This window comes from Leptinotarsa decemlineata, unplaced genomic scaffold, assembly GCF_025532065.1.
Source record: "Leptinotarsa decemlineata unplaced genomic scaffold, Ldec_3_MD MMD2_tig00000199_RagTag_RagTag, whole genome shotgun sequence".
NCBI classification, from domain to species: domain Eukaryota; kingdom Metazoa; phylum Arthropoda; class Insecta; order Coleoptera; family Chrysomelidae; genus Leptinotarsa; species Leptinotarsa decemlineata.
Genome location: NW_027412544.1, coordinates 11,294,212 through 11,319,417, shown reverse-complemented (window position 1 = coordinate 11,319,417; position 25,206 = coordinate 11,294,212). Strand labels below are relative to the sequence as shown.

The 25,206-nt window shown below is 34.8% G+C and overlaps 2 protein-coding genes across 2 annotated transcripts in view; one reads left to right on the top strand and one right to left on the bottom strand.

Annotated features, from left to right (window-relative positions):
• Positions 1-25,206, top strand: part of LOC111504126 (RYamide receptor) — a 300,380-nt gene that overhangs the window by 215,721 nt on the left and 59,453 nt on the right. The window lies entirely within an intron of this gene.
• On the bottom strand, positions 18,892-20,964 carry LOC141481429 (uncharacterized). The gene is made up of 2 exons (XM_074172937.1): positions 20,083-20,964; positions 18,892-20,025 (listed from the first exon to the last, which is right to left on the bottom strand). Exons 1-2 carry the CDS (start codon positions 20,249-20,251, stop codon positions 19,619-19,621), a joined length of 576 nt encoding a protein of 191 aa, XP_074029038.1. The 5' UTR covers positions 20,252-20,964; the 3' UTR covers positions 18,892-19,618.

Genomic DNA, 25,206 nt, shown 5'->3' with positions numbered 1-25,206 from the left:
GAAACAATCGGGACGGATGGTCAGCATAATGAACCAATGACCACCGTGGGGTGAGTAATCATTGCGTACAAGAGTTATGTGTCCTAAACAGACATAATGAGGCAATAATGACAACGTCCTGCATTCATCCAACCAGGACTATTATTATTTTTAAAATTTTAATTGTTGCCATTATTATTATTATCATGGATCATATTATCCTCAACAACTGAAAAATATATCAATTTTTTTTATATTCTAATATTCAGATTATTGGAAATGATGATTTCTGCATTATTCCGATTCAATGGTTGAAAATATTTCTCAAATTTTTTAATAATTTTAAAGAAATCCGTGTAAATTGTCAATATATTCTCAGATCACGCAATTCCACCTTGAGTTCTGATAGAACGTTCCCTGCATGTGTCCGTCGATGGATAACTCTAGAATACTTTTACCATCAATGCTGGTGTTCCCCAGGGATCCATATTGTCTCCCACCCTCTTTTTATCGTATATCAACGACTTATTGAAATAAATCAAAAATCCATTATATTGCTTTGCTGACGACAGCACACTTGTCTCGTCATTCCTTTTGGATTCCAGGACATCTGCTGCATCTGCAGGCATCGTTATTTTCCAAAAAGATAAATGTTTCTGAATCAGATATAATAATGCCAGGACAGACCATTCTGATTTTTGCTTCGATAAGTTTGTTATGGGTTAGAATGGCACAATCATGTCGCTGGAATTGCAAAGCAGGCTTCTCAAAGCTTGAAACACTGTTCCGTACCGGAAAACTGTACACACCTCAGCAACTTTTGATGTTATATAAAGCTCCAATCAGACCTTCTTTGGAGTATTGTTCTCGTGTATTTCCTGAAGCATACCCGAAGCTACTGGATTCCATCCAGAAAAGTCTGGATAGTCTTTCACGTATAGTCAGTGGGCATACTTGAAGACTGGCTATAAATCAAATCATCTAAAGGAACAATTCGTTCAGGCCAGTCTCAACACCCTACACAGTAGGTTAATGGACTGACACCTATCAGAAAACAACTACTCCCCTGGCTAATACCACGAAGGGCGTTGGATTATATCCGACAGGTGTCAGTGCAGGATTCTTCACAGAAGTTATTCCTGCATATGCTGTTGGCAATACAACTGCCGCAATAGATTTTCAATTATTGGAACACACTTGCAGACCGGTTTCGGGCTGTTTGGCCACTCGTCAGTGCAAGGTAGTGTATATCATCAACATAAAGTCGATGATTTCCGATAATTGAAAATCGAATTCCGTCAGAGTATCATTCCTCGAACTAAGCTGAAGACTACAACAAACAACAGGTTTGTCGTCGCTCCATCTGCCTGTGAACGAGGTAACCAACTGCATATCCAAATTTGCCCAATTCCTCGTAAAAGGAAAAAATCTTTCACGTATAGTCAGTGGGCATACTTGAAGACTGGCTATAAATCAAATCATCTAAAGGAACAATTCGTTCAGGCCAGTCTCAACACCCTACACAGTAGGTTAATGGACTGACACCTATCAGAAAACAACTACTCCCCTGGCTAATACCACGAAGGGCGTTGGATTATATCCGACAGGTGTCAGTGCAGGATTCTTCACAGAAGTTATTCCTGCATATGCTGTTGGCAATACAACTGCCGCAATAGATTTTCAATTATTGGAACACACTTGCAGACCGGTTTCGGGCTGTTTGGCCACTCGTCAGTGCAAGGTAGTGTATATCATCAACATAAAGTCGATGATTTCCGATAATTGAAAATCGAATTCCGTCAGAGTATCATTCCTCGAACTAAGCTGAAGACTACAACAAACAACAGGTTTGTCGTCGCTCCATCTGCCTGTGAACGAGGTAACCAACTGCATATCCAAATTTGCCCAATTCCTCGTAAAAGGAAAAAATCTTTCACGTATAGTCAGTGGGCATACTTGAAGACTGGCTATAAATCAAATCATCTAAAGGAACAATTCGTTCAGGCCAGTCTCAACACCCTACACAGTAGGTTAATGGACTGACACCTATCAGAAAACAACTACTCCCCTGGCTAATACCACGAAGGGCGTTGGATTATATCCGACAGGTGTCAGTGCAGGATTCTTCACAGAAGTTATTCCTGCATATGCTGTTGGCAATACAACTGCCGCAATAGATTTTCAATTATTGGAACACACTTGCAGACCGGTTTCGGGCTGTTTGGCCACTCGTCAGTGCAAGGTAGTGTATATCATCAACATAAAGTCGATGATTTCCGATAATTGAAAATCGAATTCCGTCAGAGTATCATTCCTCGAACTAAGCTGAAGACTACAACAAACAACAGGTTTGTCGTCGCTCCATCTGCCTGTGAACGAGGTAACCAACTGCATATCCAAATTTGCCCAATTCCTCGTAAAAGGAAAAAATCTTTCACGTATAGTCAGTGGGCATACTTGAAGACTGGCTATAAATCAAATCATCTAAAGGAACAATTCGTTCAGGCCAGTCTCAACACCCTACACAGTAGGTTAATGGACTGACACCTATCAGAAAACAACTACTCCCCTGGCTAATACCACGAAGGGCGTTGGATTATATCCGACAGGTGTCAGTGCAGGATTCTTCACAGAAGTTATTCCTGCATATGCTGTTGGCAATACAACTGCCGCAATAGATTTTCAATTATTGGAACACACTTGCAGACCGGTTTCGGGCTGTTTGGCCACTCGTCAGTGCAAGGTAGTGTATATCATCAACATAAAGTCGATGATTTCCGATAATTGAAAATCGAATTCCGTCAGAGTATCATTCCTCGAACTAAGCTGAAGACTACGCGAAATCATCGACTTTATGTTGATGATATACACTACCTTGCACTGACGAGTGGCCAAACAGCCCGAAACCGGTCTGCAAGTGTGTTCCAATAATTGAAAATCTATTGCGGCAGTTGTATTGCCAACAGCATATGCAGGAATAACTTCTGTGAAGAATCCTGCACTGACACCTGTCGGATATAATCCAACGCCCTTCGTGGTATTAGCCAGGGGAGTAGTTGTTTTCTGATAGGTGTCAGTCCATTAACCTACTGTGTAGGGTGTTGAGACTGGCCTGAACGAATTGTTCCTTTAGATGATTTGATTTATAGCCAGTCTTCAAGTATGCCCACTGACTATACGTGAAAGATTTTTTCCTTTTACGAGGAATTGGGCAAATTTGGATATGCAGTTGGTTACCTCGTTCACAGGCAGATGGAGCGACGACAAACCTGTTGTTTGTTGTAGTCTTCAGCTTAGTTCGAGGAATGATACTCTGACGGAATTCGATTTTCAATTATCGGAAATCATCGACTTTATGTTGATGATATACACTACCTTGCACTGACGAGTGGCCAAACAGCCCGAAACCGGTCTGCAAGTGTGTTCCAATAATTGAAAATCTATTGCGGCAGTTGTATTGCCAACAGCATATGCAGGAATAACTTCTGTGAAGAATCCTGCACTGACACCTGTCGGATATAATCCAACGCCCTTCGTGGTATTAGCCAGGGGAGTAGTTGTTTTCTGATAGGTGTCAGTCCATTAACCTACTGTGTAGGGTGTTGAGACTGGCCTGAACGAATTGTTCCTTTAGATGATTTGTCTGGATAGTCTGTAACATCGAAGAAAGGTTGGAGATTTGTCTCTCTTCTAAAGATACATTCACGAGAAGTGTTCAAGTGACTTGACACATTTGATTCCACCAAGAGCAGTACATATCAGAAATACGCGACGGACTGTGGCTGCTCATAGTTTCGAGGTTCAACTCAGTACACTTAGAACTTCACTGTTTGATAACTCTTTCATTTGTAGTACTGCGTTTGTGTGAAATAAACTTCCTGAAAATGTTTTTCCAAATGGATTCAATTTGCAGCGATTCAAATCCAATGTGAATCGCTACTTTCGCACAGGCACCGCTCTCTGAGCGCCTTAAGAATTTTTCTGTAGTGTTTGTATTTTGTCTTTGAAAAAAACAATGCAAGTATAATCATCTGTGGACTTTGTACTCGTCGTTCAATCTGTTAAAAGCATCTCTTTACCACATCAAATACAATGAGTTGAGCGGTATTTCTGATTAGAAATGGTTTCAACAAGAAAACTCATTCATGAAAGGCGACAAATTCTTTCATTGAATTTGAAAATCTATCTCAGTTTTAAATTGTTCGATATTTTCGGGCTTATTAGCCGTGGTGTGCAGATTTTTGTACCTGCGCTTCGCCGCAAGGTAGATTACTTCGGCCGTTGCCGGATCTCCTTCGATTATGTCTAGCAGACAAAACATCTGGAATATAAACTTACAGACCAGGGTTAATTTACTCGGAATACTCAGATAGTTTGGTAGACATCGGCCGTGAAAGCCTACACAACATAATATCTTACTTTCATATGCAGCTATCAGTTTCGTGATGGAATATTGTACACTTAAAGCCCTCGGAAGAGATTATGATGGCTTGCTAGCTCTTGAGAATAATTTGAAATAGATAGGAGATGAATGTTATATACGACATCATTTCCCAGTCAATTACCGTTAATGAATTTTTATATGATATATACATTTTAGAGAGGTTTTATATAATATCTTTCTGCATTTTCCACACATGAAATGACTACGATTCCAACCAGGAAATGAGTTTCAATTAATTTCTCTCTGGGGTATAATTAATTTTTTAAAAGCAACACTTTAATCAGCTCATATAGAACATCATATTCAGCCACGCTGAAATAAACCACACGCAAGTTAAGAATATTTTGATAACATGCTGCTATTCGGGGAAAACGCGGACTGTTCAAAAAATAAGGTGAATATTCAAATTACGCGAGCTACATTCAATTAGTGATTTTTTAAATTTTTTTTCATATTGTGGTATACTAGTCTCGAACATATTTCTGTTCACAGTTTCAGCTGTTTGAAATCTTCATTTTGTTGGTGAGCGGCATAACAGTTATATGCCGCTGTTATATATATATATATATATATATATATATATATATATATATATATATATATATATATATATATATATATATATATATATATATATATATACAGTGTCACCGATAAAGTCCGCATCAAATGGGAAACTTTTTTATTTATCGTTTTATGTGAAATTTGATGTTGGCAGTAGATTTTGCTTAAGAAATGATGTCAAATGGCGTCTACAAAATAGGTCACGTGATTTCCTTAACCTGTCAAAATTGACATTTAAAAAAAGAAACATCGAAAAATTACATTATTCTTCAAAATATCCAAAAATATCAAAGGATAAAAACATTTTCTTTTGTAATTTTATACCCACACACCGAGTTTCAAACCCATAATAAGTATTTTATATTTTCACTATTTTTCCGCATTCCTGCTTTTTCTACTTATCAAAATTTAAGCACACCTGTACTAAATCATTCATTTTAACTAAACTCGTCACCGAATTTCTTTTTTTGTAATATAATAATATTTTAAGAGCCTCTTTGATGTTAAAAACAAATTTTGAAAAATAAAAGTTGTCAAACTTGATGCAAAGTTCATCTAGTTTCAACGGGGCTTTCCAAACTATACAGTACTTGAGTTTTTTAATGAGCAAATGGCCTCACAATATGAATTAGAACAAAACGGAACATTAGGAAACAATATCTTAGAGTGTTTATTGTTTTTTTAACAAAAAATACAGTGGAATTTAATCTTAATTGAAAGGAACTGAAAATAAACATGTACCTATACCTAATAGCAAAAAAACACGAAAAAAAGACTCACGACATCAAATACACTACATTTCTGTATGTCTTTCATCGCGTTCTATGCAGATAATTGTCCTCCTTGATACATCTTTTATTGAGTTGCTGATACTCAGAGGGTTTATGTTTAAAATAGAGTTTCTAATAACAGTTTCTAGGTGATTCACGTCACGAAAAGGTCTTTGTTTATAAACGATTTGTTTTAAGTAACCCCACAAGAAAAAATCTAGTGGGGTTAAATCTGGCGACCTAGGCGGCCATATTTGCTCCATATTTCGCCCAATAACTTTGCCCCTAAACATTTCTAATAGTTTCTCTTTGACTTGTCTTGAACTATGAATAGGAGCCCCGTCACATTGATACCACAGACTGTGTCTTATTTCAACCGGCATATTGTCCACTATATCACTGATCTCAGTATTTAGAAATTGCAAATAATCCTGAGAAGTTAAATTGTGTCTAAAAAAGAATGGTCTCATTACCTGATGATTTAAAACACCGCACCACACATTTGTTTTAAATGAATATTGGTCCCGACATTCTATCACAAAATGAGGATTTTCCTGAGCCCACCACCTACAATTCTGGGAACTGACTACGCCGTTCGATGTGAAGGTAGCTTCGTCGGTCCATAGGATTTTGTGAGGAAATTTTCTGTTTAATTCTACTTCTCCTTGGTACCAGAAAGAGAAATCTAGTCACATCGAAATCTGTTTCCTTTAAGGTATTTATAAATTTGGGTTTGTAGGGTTTGAATTTATTTTTATGTAAAATTGCTCTTACGCTTTCTCTTTTAACGCCAGTTCTATCTACAATATTGGTAATACTTGATTTTCCCTGTTCGATAACATCCAGGCAGACAGCCAACTGAACCTCATCATTATTGCGTGATGGATTATGACGTTTTTTTAAAAGTATTTTCAACTGAACCAGTCAGTTTAAATTTTTTTAAAATCCTACTTACAGTGGATTGCTGTACATGTCTACCAGGATGTCTTGCGTTAAAAATATCAGCCACTTGTCGATGCAATGTGTTTTCACCACAAATTAGCACAATTTCAATTTTTTCTTGTAAAGATAACATATTATTTTAATTTTCATACATTACATTGAACTAACGGGCATTAATTTATTCAGTGACAGTGACGTTTTCTAAAACACATTATGTAGTTTCATATTTTTTCACAGCCTACCCAGTTTTTTTAAATTAGTGTTGTTAGCGGAGTAGGTAAATGTAAATACTATGAGTTTTTTTCTTCTATTGAATGGGCTTCAAGAATCACGAAATGATGTTTCCTAATGTTCCGTTTTGTTCTAATTCATATTGTGAGGCCATTTGCTCATTAAAAAACTCAAGTACTGTATAGTTTTGAAAGCCCCGTTGAAACTAGATGAACTTTGCATCAAGTTTGACAACTTTTATTTTTCAAAATTTGTTTTTAACATCAAAGAGGCTCTTAAAATATTATTATATTACAAAAAAAGAAATTCGGTGACGAGTTTAGTTAAAATAAATGATTTAGTACAGGTGTGCTTAAATTTTGATAAGTAGAAAAAGCAGGAGTGCGGAAAAATAGTGAAAATATAAAATACTTATTATGGGTTTGAAACTTGGTGTGTGGGTATAAAATTACAAAAGAAAATGTTTTTATCCTTTGATATTTTTGGATATTTTGAAGAATAATGTCATTTTTCGATGTTTCTTTTTTTAAATGTCAATTTTGACAGGTTAAGGAAATCACGTGACCTATTTTGTAGACGCCATTTGACATCATTTCTTAAGCAAAATCTACTGCCAAAATCAAATTTCACATAAAACGATAAATAAAAAAGTTTCCCATTTGATGCGGACTTTATCGTTGACACTGTATACAAATATGAAAGTTATTGAGTGTCTTGATGTTGTGGCTCCGTGCATTTGTATTTCTATCTTTTGGTAACCAAGTGTTGCCCATCCTTACACTTGGCTGCACCATACTGATGATGGGCCAAAAGCACGAAACACGTGTCTATGGTTTGCCACTTTCATGAGTGCTATGTCCGATATAAACTTCTGTTTCTATATATATATATATATATATATATATATATATATATATATATATATATATATATATATAATATATATATATATTGGAAATATTTTTTTCTGTATGTAAAACTGTGATATTAGAGTAATTTGGTTTATGTCCTGTTTCTATATATATATATATATATATATATATATATATATATATATATATATATATATATATATATATATATATATATATATATACACCGCGCCACCTGTATATATATATATATATATATATATATATATATATATATATATACAGGTGGCGCGGTGTTCCATATCTCTATATAGGAAGCAGATAGGAATCTAATTTTCTATAATATTACCTTATTGCTCGAGCTCGACAAAATAAAAATATTGGCGGTCACACAGGGTGTTCGATTTTTTCTGGGCGGATCCCAACTGTGTCTTTTTAAATGGCAACCTATATTTTTTATCGCTTTTTCGGTTTCTTCATAGAAAATAAAATAAACTTTATGCATATCTGCACTTCGAAAATATTGATGGTTTTCGAGATATCTAGCATGACAGGTTTTTTTTTCCAATATTCGTCACTCAGAATATTTGAAATTATAAAGTGGTGCCAAGTCCAGTTGAAATTTTTTTTTGGTCGAATATTCTACATTGGTAACTCTCTCAAACGATATATCTGAAATCGACCTGTGATATACAGGGTATGAAAAACCGCTTGCCAAATATTGTAAATGAAAATTTGCAAAATCTTCCTTAGATTAAATGGAACACCCTGTATATTATTGATCCATAAGAAGCGCCAACGAAACCTCTACAAATTTCATTAAGTATTCCCTATGGCTAAGTTCAATAGTTTTTCTTAAATGAGCATTTCTTTCGAAAAATGGTCATTTTTTCAAAGCGAAATCCATTTGACGACTGATAAAAATATACGAAAGATATCTTGTTTCAATTTTGTACATTAGGAGGTGTCCAAACAAATATCTGGCAAATTACAAAACTACAAACGTGAGAGTTTAATAGAGTTTAATTAAGGTTGATAATGAAACTTTTATAAAATATGTTCAACATGTCTTCCATTTTCTTGAATGCAGAGCTGAAGTCTATGTTTGAAAGACTGTTCTACCCTGCGCAAGACAGCTGGTGTAATGCTGCGAAAAGCATTCGTTATTCTAAGTCGCATATTTTCGGGAGAAGTTGGTGGCTCAACGTAAACCATATTTTTTATGTATCACCATAAGAAAAAATCTAGTTTCGTCAAATCTGGTGATCTAGCGGGCCACCGTACAGGCCCATTCCGTCCTATCCATTTATTGGGAAATACTTCATTTAGATGATCTCTCACTTCTGCCGAATAGTGAGCAGGTGCACCATCATGTTGTGACCACATTCTATTGCGGAGGTCAAGAGGAATATCATCTAACAAACCTGGTAAATCATTTCGTAAGAAATTGAGATACATTGCACCATTCATATGTCCCTCAAAAAAGTATGGACCAATTACATATTCTCCAATGATGCCTCCCCAGACATTTATCGACCACCTATGTTGATAATCCACCTGTCTCAATAAGTGAGGATTTTCTGTCGCATAATAATGGTAATTATGTCGATTTACAAATCCATTTTTATGGAATGTCGATTCATCCGACCATAAAATATTATTGAAAAAATATTCGTTTCGACGAATTTTGTTCATGGCCCAATTGCAAAATCTCACTCTTTTCTCGAAATCAGCATACAGTAGTTCTTGATGTAACTGAACGTGGTATGGATGCAAGCGATGTTTCTTCAATACTCGTTGCACTGATCTCTCACTTATATCCACTATTTCCCCAATTTGTCGTTGACTCCTACTAGGATCTTCTTCAACAGCAAGAAGAACTTGCAATTCATTATCTTCATTAGTAGCTGGCTTGATGCGCTCATGTTTGGAATAATTAATAGATCCAGTTTCAACGAATCGTCCCAAGACCTTTCGGAAAGATCTTTCATCTGGATGCCTTCTATCTGGATACCGTTGAGAATAAATTCTACTTGCCAATAAACAATTCCTATTCCTGTCTGATTCACCTAATATGAAAATCATATCAATCAAATCACTTTTTGATAACAACATTCTGATGAAATTATACCGACAGTTCAACTTCACGATTGACTAAAAATTTCAATATTCATTTGCAGCCAAATATTTTGTTCTGTCATTTGCCAGACTACTTGATTTCCAATAAATATTTCATTCGCTGAAAGGTTGTTTTAGACCGAAAGAATATGGCACAAATTCCGAGATTTTTGAAATTATTGTAACTATTCAAGAACGTCCATTTTGTGGTGTAATTCGCAACTTGTTTATCTAGCAACAGGTAATTTTAGGAATGGGCGATATTTTAAGGAAAGGGTATTTTTTGTATATTCTTATCAGTCGTCAAATGGATTTCGCTTTGAAAAAATGACCATTTTTCGAAAGAAATGCTCATTTAAGAAAAACTATTGAACTTAGCCATGGGGAATACTTGATGAAATTTGTAGAGGTTTCGTTGGCGCTTCTTATGGATCAATAATATACAGGGTGTTCCATTTAATATAAGGAAGATTTTGCAAATTTTCATTTACAATATTTGGCAAGCGGTTTTTCATACCCTGTATATCACAGGTCGATTTCAGATATATCGTTTGAGAGAGTTACCAATGTAGAATATTCGACCAAAAAAAAATTTCAACTGGACTTGGCACCACTTTATAATTTCAAATATTCTGAGTGACGAATATTGGAAAAAAAAACCTGTCATGCTAGATATCTCGAAAACCGTCAATATTTTCGAAGTGCAGATATACATAAAGTTTATTTTATTTTTTATGAAGAAACCGAAAAAGCGATAAAAAATATAGGTTGCCATTTAAAAAGACACAGTTGGGATCCGCCCAGAAAAAATCGAACACCCTGTGTGACCGCCAATATTTTTATTTTGTCGAGCTCGAGCAATAAGGTAATATTATAGAAAATTAGATTCCTATCTGCTTCCTATATAGAGATATGGAACACCGCGCCACTGTTGCAGGACCCTGTATATATATATATATATATATATATATATATATATATATATATATATATATATATATATATATATATATATATATATATATATATATATAAAGAGAGATTTTATCGAGTGGGTATGATATATAAATCAAAAATAAAACAATTAGTGGACACAACACTCCAAAAGTGGGGCAAACCGCGGACACGTGTTTCTGGCTATTGGCCTCATCAGCGCGGTGCAGCCAAGTGTAAAGATGGGCAACACTTGTTTGCCGAAAGCAGGAAACAACACATATGCACGGAGTCAATAACAGGAGCCAACCGCACATTTGTGGTTTCAGTTAGAAGACCTAGAATTCCCAGGCTACATCTAACATGACCACGTAGGCAGCTATAGCTACCTGCCTACGTGCTACCTATATATTTATATATATATATATATATATATATATATATATATATATATATATATATATATATATATATAAATATATATAGACCGGTTTCGGGGTGATTGCCCCATCATCAGGTCTTTTCAGAATAGTGTGGACCGTCTGGGTATCACGACCAAACAAATGTATGATTACTTTTATTCATTATTAAAGGGTTAGTAGTTCACAAAATATTTGGATGGTTGTTAAATATATTTCCAGCTAGTCATAGAATCTCTCTGCATATTCGATTTGGAAGATTCGTCACAAGTTATTTCCCACTATGAAAAGCAGAAATGAATTTTGTTTGGTCGATACGACCAACCGATAGGTCGGTTTTGGAGTAATTGCCTCATCATCAGTACCGGGCATGGTCTCTTCAGAATGGTGTGAATCTGAGAATCACGACCAAAGAAATATGATTGCAGCTTGTCATGAACTCTTTCTGCTCTCCATAAAGTGCAAATTGAGAGATATGTTTCGTGTATTGATTGATCCAAAGTCTACAGAACTTCACGATTTGAGCGATATCTCAGAAAAGTATTCCGAAGTAATTAACTGTGTGCTTAATCGAAAGTCGCTCATTTGAATTAAAAGTCAACACACCGAGAGTGAAGCTACTAGCTGTAACACTTTTAGCGCGATTATATTTCCTACTGAAAACTACTCTAGGTATCATAATTGCACTTTCACAGCTGTACTATATTGTACTAGCTGTACTATAGATTATAACCGTTATTAATCTGAAATCAATCAGTTATGAATTTTCAGTATTCCAGTATTTTATGAAAAAATGAATAGAACAATTATTCTGGGGATATCTAATGGATGATGCATACTCTTATGCAACATCACCAGCTGAACAGATTGTTAGTCCGACCAATCCCAATTCATCGCTATTGCCCGGTATTTGGAAGTAAGTGTAGTAGAATAATCATAAATCATTTATTCCTCAACGTATGCAAGAAATTTATACTTCGTCATATTGCTAAAAATCACAACACAAGTTCATCTCGTCTCTTTCGTCGATCTCGTCAATGCCTCTATGATTACTTTGACCTTAGTGATATGGCTGTATCAGTTATAAAGCTTTTTTTTTTATCAATGACATCAATTAGTTTAATTTTACATCTTTTAAATTTTAATGAAGGTCATTTGAAATTTCATCTTATTACTTCACAAAATCGTTCATAATTATCTGAATTTAATTATCTGATAATAAGGTATGTTAAGGTGCGATATATTCTTTTACAAAATCGATTACGTTCCTTTCAAAGTTGTTTAAAGAAAGCTGAACAGTCATTCTCTGTTTCTTCTCAAATAAGGTCGTTATTTTTGGTTTAGATGGTGAATGAAGAACAGATTGGAAAATAATTTGGTTTTGACCAAAATTTACTAGGGATTCTGAAATGGGTATTTCAATAATTGGATTTTCCTCGGTATTAGTGTGTTCGGTAACGTCATCAATTTCTTCAATTGGGTTTAGTTCATGTTTTTCAGGAGTTTGAGTAATTTCTGTGTCGGCATTAACTACCATAGAAATATTATCTTGAAGAGGTTTACCTATTTCTAATATATCCGAAGATGATTGGTAGTCTAGGGTATTTAAGTTGGTGTTAACACTATTTTGGTTGTCAAAAGTAATAGATTGGCTAATTGGACGTTCAGATTCGTCGACATTTGAATGGTCAGTACTAAAATCAGGTAAGTCCAGTTTACGTTTGTACGTCTGATCAAAAGTATTTAAGTTAAATTCTATTAAATTTTTCAACGACAATATGTCCAGAGAAATCTAGTGAAATCTGATCCGTACTGTTATTTAATATAGTTGTTAGTGCTTCTCCGTTTCTCGCGATCGACAAACTCTCTGGAATTTCGCAGTTGTGTATCTTTTGATAAGGAATTACAATTTCACCGTCGCTTACAGATGTTTTTATTTCAATTACTTGTTCGTTTCGGGGAAGAATGATAATGAGGTTCAAATCATTTTTTAATTAAATACTTTTGAAATGGGAATGAAAGCACTATGTTTGTGACAAAAGTTTTGAAATACGGTTGACACTATGAATGGATCATTTTGGATTCTATCGGGGTATAGATTAAAAGCTAGATTTGGATCAATGGAAGATTTAGTCGAACCTGTATCGACTAAAAATTTCAAATTATATTCAGGTAAAATGAGAAGTTCAGACTTAAATATATCAATGGAAATCCAAGGATAGTGAAGGCTTTAAACTAAGTTGCTCCAACAGTTCCAGTTTTGTTTACAAAAACGTACTTTGTTATTACCAGAACGTACGTGATCTTAAAAGTAAAGTTGATTCTTTCAATGCATCAGTGAGTGAGGGTGAATATGATTTGGTCGTTTAGAGTGAAACTTGGTTGAATCGGATGTGCCGAGCTCGAAGCTGTTTCCGGATAAATATGCTGTCTTTAGAAAAGATCGTCGACTTGACCTGGTTTCGAAAGTCGATGGTGGAGGTGTCCTAGGAGCCTGTAAGAGTACATTCAAAACTGAATTAGTAGATACTTCCCATTTCGATGTCGAATTTCCTTCAATTGATTTATTAATTTTGAAATGCTCCATGAGCTACCAAATCTATCATATTGTTGCTATGTATATACCTGACAAACTAAGTTCGGTTGAATTCGAAGTCTTCTTCGAGTACCTGGAACAAATCAACTATCTCAGTGATGGTTCAGTTATAGGTGATTTTAGGTGATTTTAATATTCCCAAATTTACTGATGATAACTCTGTCGATACCAAAGTAGTAACAATGAAAAACTTCCTGGAAATATTCAATTTGAAACAATTAAACCAAATTAGGAATAATTTAGGCAGATTACTAAATTTAGTTATTTCCAATTTGGATTGTGAAGTGACCAGGGACTATAATCCATTAGTGTATGAAGATGGGCATCACTCAGCTCTGATGATGAACTATACTATTATCATGAATAAACAACCGAATTTTAGAAGTAATTTACAACAAAAAACGTATAATTTCCGAAGAGCAAACTTTCCAGCTCTATATAGAACACTGTATGAGATGAACTGGGATTTTTCCAATGTAACAGATGCTAATATGGCTGTAGAACTATTACATAAAAAAATATTCACCATTTTTGATGAACATGTTCCAGTTTATAGAAATTATGCCCATAAATATCCTCCTTGATTCAATTCGTCCATCATCAAAAATATTAAACTAAAATCTTCTCATATAAAAAAATACAGAAAATCAGGTTCACAAGCAGAATTCCTTGAATTTGTGAGACTCAGTCGTACTATTAAATATCAAATAAAAATGTCCTATAGTGAGTACACGGAGAATTTACAATCCTCTTTGTCAAAGGACCCCAATAAACTCTGGTCATACATTCACTCCAAGAATAATACAACCAGAATACCGGTCAAATTATATCTTTACAATAATACTGTAGAAAATCCGCAAGATATTGTCAACGCTTTTGGAACATTCTTTAGTAGCGTTTTTCAACCTCCAGAACGGAATACAATTGCCAAGTATAATGACCATAATCACGTTTGTATTAATTTCCATCCAATTGAAGAAGGTGAGGTTGTAAGTGCTCTGAAGAAAATGAAGGACAAAATGACATCTGGTCCCGATAACATACCTTCTTTGTTCATCAGGGACTATTCTGGTTGTCTCACTGCTGTTTCAACTAAGATCTTTAATTTATGTTTAAAAACGAGAACATTTCCTGAAAGGTGGAAAGAGGCTAGAGTTTGCCCGATATTCAAGAATGGCGATAAAGATAAAATCGAAAACTATAGAGGTATTTCATTGCTCTGTAACTTTGCAAAAGTTTTTGAAATCATTTTGTATAATTGTATATATTCCTGTATCCGAAATATGATATCTCAAAATCAGCATGGATTTGTCAATAATCGCTCAACAGTGTCAAATCTGATATTTATCACTCAATATATCGCAGAGGCGCTAGATGACCATAGTCAAGTAGATATCATCTATACAGATTTTGCAAAAGCATTCGACAGAGTGGATCACACCATTCTATTAAATAAATTGAGTGCAATTGGCTTTACTGAAAATGCAAGAGATTTTATAGAATCTTATTTATCAAACAGAAAGCAGTATGTTTCATATAACGGATTCAATTCCGACATTCACCTAGCATCATCTGGCGTTCCTCAAGGATCAAATTTGGGACCACTTCTATTTTTATTATTTGTGAATGATACGAATGACTGCTTAAATCTGCAGAAACAACTGGATTATATTCAAAATTGGTGCAATATTAACAAGTTATGTCTTAACGTTAGAAAATGCAAAGTCCTGAGTTATACTAGAAAAATTACATCAATACTCTATTCTTACAAGGTTGAGAATACTCTACTGGAACGATGTACCAAAATCAAGGATTTAGGTGTTATTTTTGACAAAGAGTTGAATTTCATAGAAAACACAACCTCAAAAGTCTCTCAAGCACTGAAGACATACGGTTTCATAATGAGAAATTGTAGAAATTTCACCAACATCAAAGCATTGAAACTACTGTACTTTTCTAATGTACGATCAGAACTTGAATATGCTAGTATTGTCTGGTCCCCTTTTTACGAGTGTTATAAAGCAGCACTTGAGGGCATTCAAAGAAGATTTTTGAAATTTCTCATCTTCAAAATAGATGGTACATATCCTGAAAGGGGAACAAACAATGAGGAATTATGCATGAGGGTCAATATTGACAGCTTAGAGTGCAGAAGAAATTGTGCATTTGTTATTTTTTTGTATAAAATCTTGAATGGCCTTATTGACTCTCCCAGTCTGCTCAGCCTGATTAATATCAATGTTCCTTCATATTTTTCTCGAAATCATGCAACTTTCAAACTTCCAAGAATAAGAACAAATATGCAATTGAAATCTTCACTTTATATGATGTGTAGTGAATTCAATAAAATTAGTCAGTCGGTAGCCAAGCGGTTCAGCGTGGGTGCTTTGTTCACTCACTCGAATTGACTGCCGTATTGGTCGGTGGTTCAAGCCCTAGTCTGAACGATCGATCTTCACTTGCTATGGTCCAACCCGTGTTAGGAATCACACGTTAAAAGTTAGCTCGCACTAGTTTCGACTTCTGAGGGTTGTCGTTCGTAGGGCTGCGACAGCTGGTTAACGAAAAAAAAAACAGATTTTAACAGATTTATTTTTAACAGAATTGACATTTATTCGCGTTCTATCAAGGAACTCATCTCGGTGATGAAGAATTAAACAGCATTGTTATATCGATATTTCGTTAATTTTTGATGTTATTTTAATTATTGTATAATCTACTAGATATTATTATTAATTTACTCATAAACACCATTTTATGTTTTGTTATTCTTTAATATTGTCCTGTAAATGGGAAACTGTTGACAATAAAGGCTATTATTATTATTATCATTATTATTAATACAGATTATCAAAAAAAGCTTTCATTTATCAAATACAATTCAATCGATATATAGGCGAGAATTGAGAGACGGGGTCCAGACCCTTTAGAAAAAAGTATTGTGACAACTGACAAATTGTGTTTTTTAATAATAATCACGTTATTATTCACGCCGAAATGTTGCTTAAGTTTTATTCAATCTGTTTGCTATGAATGAATGGCAACAGGGACAATAGTATTCATTTTGACATTGAATGCACAACAGCAATTAACAGATATGGAATTATACACGGCATAGATTATAAACTTGACGAATTACCAATTGCATGTTTGCCGAATTAGTGCAGGCAATAGAGAAACATTTCTTTTGCAAAAACCGATTCAATGTGCTCACTAGCTCAACAAACAAATTCCTTGCCAAAAAAGGATTTCTATTTGATTTTGTATAACTAAATAGCATATCAGTCCTTTCATTCATTTTTCCTGGAATGGAATGGGATGGAATGGAATGGAATGAAATGGAACGGAACGGACGGAACGGAACGGAACGGAACGGAACGGAATGGAATAGAACTTCATGGGCCACGTTAAATATCCATACAATACATTCGTAGCAAGTCAGTGATCCACTTTTCGGAACAAGAATTGAAGTAATGTACAATTCAAACAGAAAGACCAATGCTTCCACTGTAAATAGGAACATCACACAAACACATAAATATACATATACCTCCATAGGCTCATCCTACACGACAAATAGTAAAAATACCTATAATACAAGTATATGAATAAAAGAAAGAGTAAATACTATACAATTGTCTGAAATTGTTAAAAATCACAATGAACCTCAATATCAAATGGAGTTGTCGTTTCAAGGAGTTTTGAGAAATTCATTGATGGAAGGAAAACAATATTTTAATAATAGCACATTGCATTTTCTTTTGAATAATCCTAGAGGAAGTTGTTTCAAACTAGTTGGTAACTTGTTGTATATCTGCAGTTTAGGGGACTTATTCCTGGACACGTCAAGTCGATAAAAGGAACAGATTCGCTGATCTCGTATTATGATTATAAGATTCAGATACGTTCGAATAACATTGCCTGTTTTTGTGAATATCTATCACGGCATAATAGACAAACAGGCAAGGTAGAGGCAAGATGCCATATTTTTCGAAAATTGGCTTGCAGTGAGCATTGAGGTCCGCACCAACGATTATCCTCATTGTTTTTTCTGTAAAGCGAATATTTTCCGAGCATAGCTTGAGTTCCCCCACAAAAGAATCCCATACGTGATCTGAGAGTGTATCAATGAGTAGTACGCAGAGAACATAGTGTTAATGTTAACAACCTTTTTTAGTTGTCTCAGTAAATAAATATAGCTCGATATTTTCTTACTAAGTTGTTCTATGTGCCTGGACCAATTCAGTTTATCATCCAAAACAACTCCAAGCAATGTGACCTCATTACCTGCCGCAACGTAATGATTTGTAGAAATAACGAGATTGTGCGTTTTTCCTCTATTTAATTTTAAATTATTGGCATTATACCACACCTCCGCTTGATTTTCTGTCTGTTCAATAATAATCTCCGTAGTCCGTATTTTTATCCGCGTTTATGAGTGTTGCATCATCAACAAACATCACTATATTTTTGGGAAAGAAAGTTTTTGGCTTTCTACTACTCCATCTGATACAAAAAAATGGATGAGAGAATCTTCCAAAGAAAGGAAGGAAGTAATCAATTTGAAAATAAGTAACTCTACAGGGTGTCCCTGGACTTCCTCTTTTCCTCTCGGGAATGTATAGATGGGGTCAAAATATCACCAGTACTTCATATAACTTTTTTTCCTAAAATCCTTCGTTACCAAGTAACGGGCCCTCGAAGTTACAAAATGAAAAATGTTTTTCTTTGATAACTTTTCAAATGAATATTAAAAATCATCCAAATTTCGGTAATTGACTAAACAAATGAATTCCTTCGATGAGCTTTCATGCAGGAGTCAGTTGTTTTGCTACAAAGTCAGGAACGGACTACCCCCGATGGTCCACACCCCAAAACTTTGAAATGACAGATATTTTTCAATATTTTTCAACAAATTAAGGTTACTTGGACAATTTTATGAATAAAAGTACTCGTGTGGAAAGTCGATCGGAGCAACGAGTCTTGATAAAAATGTAGTTTCACTCGACGACATCAAACCCGCTCGTCCACCATTATTTGAAATGAATAATTATCAAAGCAGAAATAATAATGATAACGTTAATTCAACAACATTTATCCTGAGATGTCTACCATTATTCGAAAATATTAGTTTTTAAGGAAAATGGAAATGATAGGTAAAATGTTCATAACGAATTTTTATAATGCAAACATGTTTAACTAACGAAACTCAAGAGCCTCAAGAGCAAACAGAAATGAAAAATCCGCTACAGAAACTGCTCGATATGACCACCTTCTCTCTCTATACATTTTCTTAGTCTGCGAAGACACCCTCTCTGTACTTGAAATAGCATTCCAGGGTCGTTTCGTATGGCTTCACAATGTAATGTTATTCTATTCAACAATGCATATCTTGTGTGAATAGGTGTAGCGTAAACAAGGCTTTTTAGATGCCCCCACAGAAAGAAATCCAATGGATTCAAATCCGGAGACCGCGATGGCCATGAATATGGCCCACCTCTACCAATCCATCTATTGTGGAAAATATGGTTCAGATGGTCACGCACAATCAAACTAAAATGAGGAGGAGCGCCATCATGCATAAACCACATATCTCTTCGGGTTTGCAATGGAACATGTTCCAAAAGTCCATTCAAATCGTTCTGAATGAACTCCAAATAACGTTCTCCATTCAATCGGTCCTGTAGAACGAATGGTCCTATAAGATGGTTTCCTATGATACCAGACCAAACATTCACGTTGAATTTCCGTTAGTGTTTGGTTTGCAATATCCCATGGGGATTTTCTTCGGCCCATATATGGAGATTATGAGAGTTGATAACTCCATCTCTACTGAAACCTGCTTCATCAGTGAATAAAACTCGATTAATAAAAGTCATATCCTCTCTTTGCCTATCCATGAACCAATTGGCATATTCCAGTCGTGCTGGAAAATCTTGAGGTGTCATGGCATGTACCTTCTGGATGTGAAATGGGTGGAGCAGTTGTTCCCTAATTATTCTATGAATAGTGGACTTGGATGTATGGAACTGTTCTGATAGATTTCTGATGCTCATTGAAGGATCATCAGCGACGGCTTCCAAAATATTTTCCTCCAATACAACGGTACGTACAGTCCTAGGAGCGCCCTCACCACCTCGTTTTGGCAAAACTGTACCTACAATAATATAGAAATAAAACAACGTGCTCAAATTAATTATCAATTATTACATACCTGTCTCCCTCAAGCTGCGATCGACACGCTCGAATGTTTCTCTTGACGGTACCGTTCGATTGGGGAAATGCTCGGAATACAGACGACGAGCTTCTGCAGCATTACAAAATGCTCGTCCATAAAATACATGCATATCTGCATATTCATTGAATGTAAACTGTTCGGCCATATCAAAAAAATTCAAAATATCCTATAGAATATTGACAATACAATGATAGTCATATGACAACGCACCACTCAACAAAACAAAATCGCATTCCAGTTTCTCATTTTTTATCAAAACTTTCTAAAAGGTTTTTTTGTCAACAACTGTGAAAGAAATGGAACATAATTATTCCCTGGATATTTTTCATCTGATCATGTACAGCCGTTTTTGTAGTTTATTCGTTTGCTTTTTATTAGTATAGTAAATATTTTTTCCGATGTGCGTTTTTTCAGCTAAATTTAGATTCGTGTTAAAGAATTTCTCCCATAAAATTATAATTATCAGTGAAACTCCTCAACAGTTTAGCTGTGAAGAAGAATTTGAAACATTCGAATGTTGAGTTTCATGAGATTCAGATAACTGATCAACACGAAACGTGATTATTCCACACGTATTATGTACATACAAAATATGGAATGAATTCGATATTTCATAGTAGAGTAGCTTGTTAGTTTAAAAACACCACGAATCTACAGAACTTGATATTTCTTTTGAAAAAATATCTGCTATCACAATTGTGACTTAAACTTCCATATAGGTACTGTACTTTTTGTTTACGACTTCATTTTAGCATACTTTGTATTATTCCTGTTATAAATGTTGTTGAATTAACGTTATCATTATTATTTCTGCTTTGATAATTATTCATTTCAAATAATGGTGGACGAGCGGGTTTGATGTCGTCGAGTAGAACTACATTTTTATCAAAACTCGTTGCTCCGATCGACTTTCCACACGAGTACTTTTATTCATAAAATTGTCCAAGTAACCTTATTTCGTGAAAAATATTGAAACATATCTGTCATTTCAAAGTTTTGGGGTGTGGACCAACGGGGGTAGTCCGTTCCTGACTTTGTAGCAAAACAACTGACTCCTGCATGAAAGCTCATCGACGGTATTCATTTGTTTAGTCAATTACCAAAATTTGGATGATTTTGAATATTCACTTGAAAAGTTATCAAAGAAAAACATTTTTCATTTTGTAACTTCGAGGGCCCGTAACTTGGTTACGAAGACTTTTAGGAAAAAAAGTTATATGAAGAACTGGTGATATTTCGACCCCATCTATACATTCCCGAGAGGAAAAGAGAAAGTCCAGGGACACCCTGTATACATGGATGTGTAGATCATGCAAAGAAGTAACTTTCAGACACAAACTGAAAGAAAGTCCTCCTGAAACAACTACTTTCATATAAACATTGAATTACACGAAAGAAAAAAAATCTTTCGAAACAAATACTTCTATATGAACATTGAATTATACAGAAGATACTTTTCTCTATTCAGATTGTATATCGAACATTTGTTGAGGAATAAGAATCAGATATCATTCACATGAGTTCTACTTTGAATGAATGGTAATAAATTGTACTCACATGGAACACTGTCACCCTAACTGGTATACACGTGTTTCGCCTTAAGACACTTGCCCTAAGCCTCTTCAGTACCAAATTGGATAACATTATAGAAAATACACATACTTCATTCATGAATTACGATTTTGAATGTCACGGAATAAGCTTGATCTGCTTATGTCATCGATGACATCGTAATGACATTCATTCACCTATTTGATTTAATCCCAGCCATGAGGAATCTTATTTGATTTGGAAGGGTTATATTTTTAGGAGTGATTAATTTTTGGGAAAGAAAGTTTTTGGCTTTCTACTACTCCATCTGATACAAAAAATGGATGAGAGAATCTTCCAAAGGAAGGAAGGTGAATTTGAAAATAAGTAACTCTATACATGGATGTGTAGATCATGCAAAGAAGTAACTTTCAGGCACAAGCATGATCTACACATCCATGTATAGAGTTACTTATTTTCAAATTGATTACTTCCTTCCTTTCTTTGGAAAATTCCCTCATCCATTTTTTTGTATCAGATGGAGTAGTAGAAAGCCAAAAACTTTCTTTCCCAAAAGTTAATCACTCCTAAAAATATAACCCTTTCAAATCAAATCACTATATAATTTGAAAATGAATGAAAGAACAGATCGTTGATGTAGATGTTAAACAAAAGTGGTCCAAGAACTGACCCTTATGGTATATCGTGTGTAACTGGCTTGGAACTAGAGTATCTGTTGTTAACAAATACCCTGTGCTCCCTGTTCGTGGGATACGATTCAAAAAATTCAAGCGGTAGTCTTCTTATACCATAATGGAATAATGTTTTTAACAAGAAAACATGGGATACACAGTCGAAGGCCTTGCTTAGATCACACAGCGTAATGACAGTATGCTTCCCCTCATTAAGGCCTTCGACTATATTTTGTGGAGCATTTGCTCCTAAATCCAAATTGATTTTTATACAATAGACCGTATTTTTCGAAATACTTTGTCAGCTTGATCTTAATTATTTTCTCTATTATTTTAGATAGAACTGGATATTTTTAAATTGGTCTATAATTACCAGGGGTTGAAAATAGGAATAACTTTTGAGAGTTTGAGAATATCCGGAAAAACTCCATCCTTAAAACACGCATTGATAATGCCGGTCAAGGGTTCTATCAAAGAGTGCATAGTCTCCTTTATGATGTGAGAATTTAGATCGTGAATGTCGTAAGTATGTATATTTTTTAAGGATTTGATTGCATCATCCACCTCTCCAGGTGTGACAGGATCTAAGAAAAAAGAATTGGTTTTGGATTTGGGGTTGGGACATCTCTCAGAAACTGCGTAACTTCGATGTTGTTACCAGCGAGTGAATTATTCTGCTAAGGTAGCAAAGAAGTTGACAAAAGCATCAGCATTCATTTGAACATCCCCTGATTTTTTTGGTGGGGCAATGAACTTGTTATTGCATTTGTTTTCGTTTGTTTAATAGTGTTCCTGTATTTTTTTTGAATCCATTAAATATGACCTTATCAGTTTTCTTTTTACTTACGTCACATACAGTTTTCAACCTAGATAATAATTCTTTTTTTTACCGAAGCTCTCAGTTGAACCATTCGACGGGTGGTTTATTCTGCTTCTCAACTTTTTTTAAGGGAAAGTGTTTGGTTACCAAAGTCTGGTAGGTTTGTGTCATAGTGTTTGTTAAAACATTAGTATATGAGTAATCCTGGTTGTAAAAAATACCCCAGACAACTTTATGAAGAGAATTTTCAAATTCTAAATGAATTGAGGTGCTATTTGATTATACCAAATTATACAACAATCGAATCTTGACCAAAAACTGATATTTTTGTTACTTAAAGGATTGAGAAATATAAAAATATTACGAATTATAATTGATTAGGGTGAAATAAGCCTTGAAAGAAGGATTACAGTCGGTCGGTAGCAGGCGACGTGGGTGCTTTGTTTACTCATTCGAATTGACTGCCGTGTTGGTCGGTGGTTCAAGCGCTAGTCTGAACGATCGATTTTCACTTGCTATCGTCCAATCCGTATTAGGAAGTTTCGACTTCTGAGGGTTGTCATTCGTAGGGGTGCGACAGCTGGTTAACGGAAAAACAGATTTTTTTGTACTAACATTTCCAAAACGAAAAAGTACAAATTTTCATTGTGTTGGAGTTCCTACCTTTTGAATTTATTGGGTTGTCTGAATTATATTTTGAAGAAATCGAAACAATTTTAAAAGAAGTAACGACAAGACCGTTATTCAAAATTGTTTTCACTGATGATGGTAGTTATTTCAAATGAAACGATATGAAAATATCAGATGTGGTATACCCTTGGATTGTGAATTTATCGCTTTATCAATATCTGTAATAAAAAGCAGGTCCATATTAAAAAAAAGTTGATGGTGGACATGTTGCACGAAACGTTTTATCGAATATTCATTATCACATCGTCATTGTTCACTTCAAATACAATAACGTTTTTTTTCCATTTTTTTGATATTCTCCGAAATGAAAATTCCATTCGAAAAAAACGAAAAACAGCATTTTTGTTCCCGATGACAGTTACCTTTTTTTTTTCATTTAATCGTCTTCGTATCTGTTACGGTTTAGAATATAGCAATGTTATGATAAAAGCATACATACAAACTGGAAAAAACCCTTGTGAAACAACAATTTTCATAAGAATATTAAATAACATACGTAGAAAAAGTCTATTCGACACAGCTATTTCCATATGAATGAAGAATTACAAAAAAATCCCTAAATGGAGCCGATGTGTGTGTTTGATATAAATCAACAAGAGAAGAACATAAGAAATAGACCGCGGAAATGTGGGCTTTCACCGGCGCGATTTAGCCAAACACAATGATGGACAATACCTGATTGTAGATAACAACAAAAAAGCTTCGATATTACTTTACCAATTCGAACCTGTACCAGATTGATTTTAAAACTCTAAAAATGATTCACATTCATGGGTCGCGATCATAACTGTGCCATGGATAAGCATAATGCATAATATTTTGCAGTTATTTCCATAAATTCTTCTTTGGAGAACAAAACACTCACTTAGGTTATGACAGTGGCATAAGCTTCATGAGCAGAAGGTTTCTTGATTTTCGTTAGATTTAAGTTCAGTTTTCAATCAAAATAATGTGCCAATACTCAGAGAGGAAAAAATTATTTGTTTTTATTGTTTCGAGAATGCCACAGAAGTTCAAGAAATGCTGCTGAATTTTATGCTCCAATCGGCAACAACCATCTCATCAGTATTTTCCGTATGTGGAGAATCGTCTTAGGCAAAAGAAAAATCGAGAGGCAGAACAGAGGTTTATCGTAAATGAGGAGACTGAGATTGTATACGTTCTTGCTATGGTTGAGGTTGACAAAACGGTTTCTTTAAGAGAAATTAGTCGAGAAATGCAGATAAGTCCCGAATTGGCCAGTTATATCAGTTACATCAACTTCATTCTATATTTCGACGAATTTCGTTTAACAAATAATAGCTTGTTTAATAAGGAAAATTCTCGGTACTGGGTCCAAGAAAATCAACATGCAATGAGAGAAAGCCA

Bases quoted from the DNA above. Each gene is read 5' to 3' on its own strand.
- LOC141481429 (XM_074172937.1), bottom strand. From the start codon at position 20,251: ATGGCCGAACAGTTTACATTCAATGAATATGCAGATATGCATGTATTT. The intron at 20,026-20,082 runs GTATGTAATAAT...ATATTATTGTAG, and splicing joins TCGCAGCTTGAGGGAGACAG to GTACAGTTTTGCCAAAACGA.